The sequence below is a fragment of the Lycium ferocissimum genome, chromosome 10, assembly GCF_029784015.1.
Source record: "Lycium ferocissimum isolate CSIRO_LF1 chromosome 10, AGI_CSIRO_Lferr_CH_V1, whole genome shotgun sequence".
In the NCBI taxonomy this organism is placed as follows: domain Eukaryota; kingdom Viridiplantae; phylum Streptophyta; class Magnoliopsida; order Solanales; family Solanaceae; genus Lycium; species Lycium ferocissimum.
Window position 1 is genome coordinate 20,808,862 of NC_081351.1, and position 5,658 is coordinate 20,814,519.

Genomic DNA, 5,658 nt, shown 5'->3' on the forward strand with positions numbered 1-5,658 from the left:
CCTGAGTACAAAAATAGAAAAAGATACCAGGAAAGTAATGCTTGTGTGAAGTAAAATCAAACTACAAAACCAATGCGTAGAATTCCCACAGATGGCGCCAAACTGTTTGAGTCAAAATTCGTACTTTGCCCAATTAGTTAAATTTATGTAAAGGAAATAAAAGAGTTAACCACAGTAGGTAGTAATTCGATTTAGACTAAACACTTTGATCGAACTAATAAGAGGAACAATTTAAGACTTAAATGATAATAAGAAGAGAAAGAAAACTTATTCTTTCCTTTATAAGTGCTTCTGATCTATTTTTCCTTTTCTTCGTTAATCATAAGAACTTGGCAACAATATCAGTTTGAAATAGAAGATTGAGCAAGAAAGTAAAAGATTTTTATGTATTTCTCTTGTCTGTATTCGATGCCCAAAAATGTACAAATGATAAGCTATTTATAGGTCTCTAAGTTGATCTGCCTGTTGTGATGTAACGTATATCATTAATTCAAGCATTAATGACTGATAATAAATGTCGTGATTCTTGCCATGCGTTATTGTTTCCGTTATGATCATAACGCGTAATTATTTCCTTATTCTGTATATCACGTTCTGACATCTCCGAGGTTGTCTTGGTATGTTGCCGTAAATGTTCACGGCGTTGCATCGATTCTACTTCTTCAGCGTTGCTTTCTAACTCATTTCAGCTCCTTTTGCGAGTTCACATGGTTATTTGCGTAATCCAAATTTCTACCCATACACTTACTATGCTAGACTCATATTTATATGCAAACGTGCACCCCCCCCCTCCCCACCCCCACCCCCAACCCCCCACCAAAAAAAATATACTATTTCATATAGCATTGACAATATCCGGTTTTGGGGTAACCATTTAACCTTTACCCGGTATTGAAATTTTTTGCAAGTTTACTCGCTTCGGGCACAACTTAAGACAGTCGCGTATGGGTTTGACTATATTTATGCGGGAGTTTGAATTACTAGTACATTTTTTTGGTAATAAAGATAATTTTATATATTATCTGCATTATAACAAGGAAGTTAATAGATGCCTATTCTGCGGCACTTATTCCCACAACAGACTCAATAGCTACGGTTACGGATGTTACTGCTAAGAGTGAGGGCTTTCGAGTGTGAAGTTCCTCGTCGGAAAGACTCTTACTATACATGGGGATGCAGATATGTCAGAAGGAACTCCCGATAGATAAGAGAAAATCGAAAATATATATATATATATATATATATATATATATATATATATATATATATATATATATATATATATATACCCCTTATCTCATACTACATCTCTTGATACAGAATCTAATGATTTGAAAAAAAAAAATCCAATATAAAAGTTTCTCATATCAAATTCGAAGTGCCATGCTATTATTACGTAGTAGGCGTTTGGACATGCGATTTCATCTCATGAGATGAAATCCCAAATCATCCAAAAAGGCATGATTTGGGATTTCAAAATTTTTGAATGTAAAAGTTGCCCCATAAGTTTATATTTTGTAAAAATAGATCCATTGGTAGATATATTTACCGATCATGTTTACCAACAATTTATATCAAATATTAAAATATCTACAAATTGGTAGTATATTTATAACAAATTTATTCTTACCAACTATGTGGGAGGATTATATTAAAGAGTAGTTACACTACAACTCATGTTCAATTTTCCATTTTATTGAACTAAAGTTTGATCAATTGATATTGTATTTTTTAGAAGGCCTTCTAGTAGCGTATTAATTTTGTTATGAACTATGACTTGCTCATTTGGTAAGATTGTATAAGAATTGGGAAAGTTTTGATTGTTTTCACAACTTGTGGGGTTTTTATGTCTATAAGAAAAAATACAACTTAAGAAATTCAAATTGCATGTTCAAATAAAACTTCAACTTCAAATCATCATAATTCATCTCATGACTTCAAATCATATCCAAACGGCTCCTTAGGATTCACATGGCGAAGGCATAGCCCAGGTTCGCTAGGGACCAATGAGTTTGTAGCCAATATTTACAGAAGAAATAGAACTATCCGAAATTTTAGCAAAATTAGTTCCCAACATATCTCCATATAAGCTCCATAAGCAAACACGGGAGTACATAGTATTTACCACTCTTTTAACACATACACATAACTGTTATTTGATGTAGTATACATAATTAGCACTCTTAACGCACATACACAACTATTATTTGATGTAGTACATATTTAGCACTCTTAATTCATCACACATATACAAGTGCTATTATTCTTCAATTTGGCAACAGGCTACAATGATAAACATAATCATCAATGTTTGGCTGATAATGATACCAACAAGTCCTGCACATCACACCATCAGAGCATTCGGCATCAGAACTGCATTCTCTACCGCAAGTCCAGTCCCAAAATCCATGATTTGGAAGTAATTTCATTTTTATCATTGATATAGATAATGGCAATCCAGCTCCCAGTGTCATCATTTTCATCTCTGAGGTTCGAGTCAAATCAACTGCATAAATTAAAGTCAAATTTCAATTATGAACAACATCAAGTTAATAATCATATGCTAATTATATTTAGAGGTTAAGGATGGATAGGATCCTTACAGAGGCTTCAGATACGAGCCTTGGAAATGAAAAAAGATTCTGGGAGCGCTTCCCTCTTTAATAGGTCTTATGTAACGCAAATCCAAATTAGTCAAATGCAAGTACCACACACGAGTGCGAAACCAAAGATATATACATAAATAGATTAATTTTATATACTCAACTTTTCACTTTATTGCACTGCTAAAGTTACAAAACTACTTTTTGTAATTAAAAAATCACTCAACTTTAATTTATTTAAGTTCAAGAAAGTCACTACACTATTTTTTTTGTTTTTTTGTTTTTTTTTTTTTTAAATTTTATCAAATGAGACATTTATATGTAAGAAAAATTGAATGGCTTTTTGGTTACAAAATAATTGTTCACTAACTTGTTGTGATTCTTAAAAAAAAGTTGACTAATTTTTTAAGACAAAAATAGTTTGGTGACTCTCTGTGATACTTGAGAAAAATTGAGTGATTTTTATGTTACAACGACGATTTTTATTAATGATCACTTTCATGCAATAAAATAAAGTTGAGCGACCAATGAGATCAACCCTAAAATAAACTTCAAAATAAACACATAAATTATAATTCTACACATATCCATGTAATCTTTAATTTCTACATTAATAAAGCTAAAAGAAGAACGGAAAAGGCTCAAATATGCCATCCAACTATCGGAAATGGCTCATTTATGCCACTAGTCTATAGTTTGGCTCATTTATGCCATCGAACTATAGGAAATGGCTCATTTATTCCAATTATAGGAAATGGCTCATTTATGTCACTAGTTAATAGTTTGACTCATTTATACCATCGCAGATACTAAAATGACTCATCCATGTTTTTTCATTAACGCCACAATACCAGATATGACACGTTGCCTGCAATTAGAGGTCTATGTCATTTAATTAAACCAACCCAATTTTAAATAACAAATTAATAAAAAATCCTATCCATACACCTTACCCACCCACAACCATAATCTAGTTGGAGGCTACATGTCATGTATGGTATTGTAAAACCAGCTTTAATGAAATATGGCATGAAAGAGTCATTTTGATAACATTATGGTATAAATGAGTCAAATTATTGATGAGAAATGAGTCATTTCCTATAGTTCGATGACATAAATGAGCCATTTCCTATAGTTCGATGGCATAAATGAGCCAAACTATTGACGAGTGGCATAAATGAGCCATTTCTGATAGTTGGATGACATATTTGAGCCTTTTCCGAAAGAAGAAACAAAAATGAGTAAAAAGAAAGGGGAAAGATGGAGTAATCGTAATTACCAGCAGTTGTTGTAAGGAGAATGGCGAAGAAGATAGTAAATTAAATAAGGAATGTAATTTCACCACTAAAATTTTGAGTGAGAAGGGTATACATGTTAATTAATTCCTCTTTATATTGGAAATCATATTTATAAACAAAACCAACGATTGCTCATATTGACATTTCACTTCAAGATGACGTGGCATGTCACACCCTGAACTTTCGAATCATGAAATTTCGATTATAACCAATATCAAGTTAACAATCATATAGTAAAAAAATATCTATACATGATCTTTTCGAATTAATTACTCGGATATTAAATTCTTTGTATTAATAAAGTCATCTAACTTGACCTAATTTTCTCAGAAAGTTATTTTAGCTCGAAAATAAATTTTTCGCTGCCGGAAAGATGACGTAGTATGCTATGCGCTGTCACTCGCTAAAAGAACCCAAAAAAAGGGGGAGAATCTGTTGCATAATATTTCGATTATAACCGATTTTAAGTTATAATACAAAACTACAAAATCTATCTATGCATAATCTTTTCGAGTTGATTATTTAAGTGGTTATGAAAATAATGCAGTAAGGTCATTTTTTCAAAATTTTGTAATAATAAGGTCATCCAATTTATACCCAACTTTATGAAAAAGTCATTTCAGCCGATAATAAACTTTTTTGTACCAAAAAGATGATGTGGCATGCAGTACAAAAATCTGAACTCAAAAGTTTCGCTAAGGATTCAAGATGAAATATATATGTATATAAAGTATTTTTTGATGTATATACTTAATATAATTTTAATTTACACTACACTATACATTTCAGACAAAGGGTGTTTTGACCACCCTTAACTGCATGTGGTTATGCCTCTGATGACATACCATGTCACCCGCTAAAATTTTAAATTTCTCAAATGGTCGTCCAACTTGTGAATACAGAAAAGGAAAAAAAGGGAGAAAAAAGAAAGGGAAAGATAGACTGATAGAGTCATAACCTGCAGTAGCAGTAAGGAGAATTGTGAAGAAAATAGCAAACTTGAGTAAAGAATGCTTCATTTCCATGCTAATCATGCTTTAATTAGCTTGAAGATGTAGATTAGAAGACTATGGAGATTCCTTATTAAATTGGAATCATATTTATAAGCCAAAAATGAACATTATACAACAATGCTTTATATTACTAGATAATATAAATTAATTAACAGGTTATCGAATTTAACATCCAAAGGAATAAATATATTCTCTTTCGTTAGTTTTTCTTTAAAAAAATATAAAATAATAAATAAATAAAAAAATAAAAAATACTTGATGCAAAGAAATTTTGGCTTTTTTTTCCACAAGTTTTTCAATGATCCTTGGCTGACCCACCTCATATTGGTAAAAGAATATAATTATGACAGGATCATGCTCAGCTTTTGTAAGAAACATGATCATAATTGCTCTACCATCCGAAATGGAGCAACTTTGACCGATCCATTTAAACTTTTAGTATAATACCCCTGCCATTAGTAAAAGTCTCATTGTTTCCCTTAATCCCTAGGCCTAATTGAGCTTCAAACAATGGGTAATTTTAATTAAGTGATAAATTTGGACCCTCTTTTTTTCTTTTTTTGGTTGAGAAATTTGGATAGTTGGAGTCTATTCATGATTAATCATTTGACTTTGGAGATTCACTAATAGCAAAGGCAAATACGTGATGAGTTGCTAACAAAGGGCAGCCCGGTGCACTAAGCTCTCGCTATGCGCGGGGTCCGGGGAAGCGCCGGACCACAAGGGTCTATTGTCTGTGACCTT

General features: G+C 31.9%; 1 protein-coding gene across 1 annotated transcript; it reads right to left on the minus strand.

Annotated features, from left to right (window-relative positions):
* Positions 1–2,063: 2,063 nt before the first annotated feature.
* On the minus strand, positions 2,064–4,990 carry LOC132035181 (fruit-specific protein-like). Its single transcript, XM_059425470.1, has 2 exons — positions 4,860–4,990; positions 2,064–2,506 (listed from the first exon to the last, which is right to left on the minus strand). Exons 1-2 carry the CDS (start codon positions 4,933–4,935, stop codon positions 2,268–2,270), a joined length of 315 nt encoding a protein of 104 aa, XP_059281453.1. The 5' UTR covers positions 4,936–4,990; the 3' UTR covers positions 2,064–2,267.
* Between the last annotated feature and the right edge of the window lie 668 nt (positions 4,991–5,658).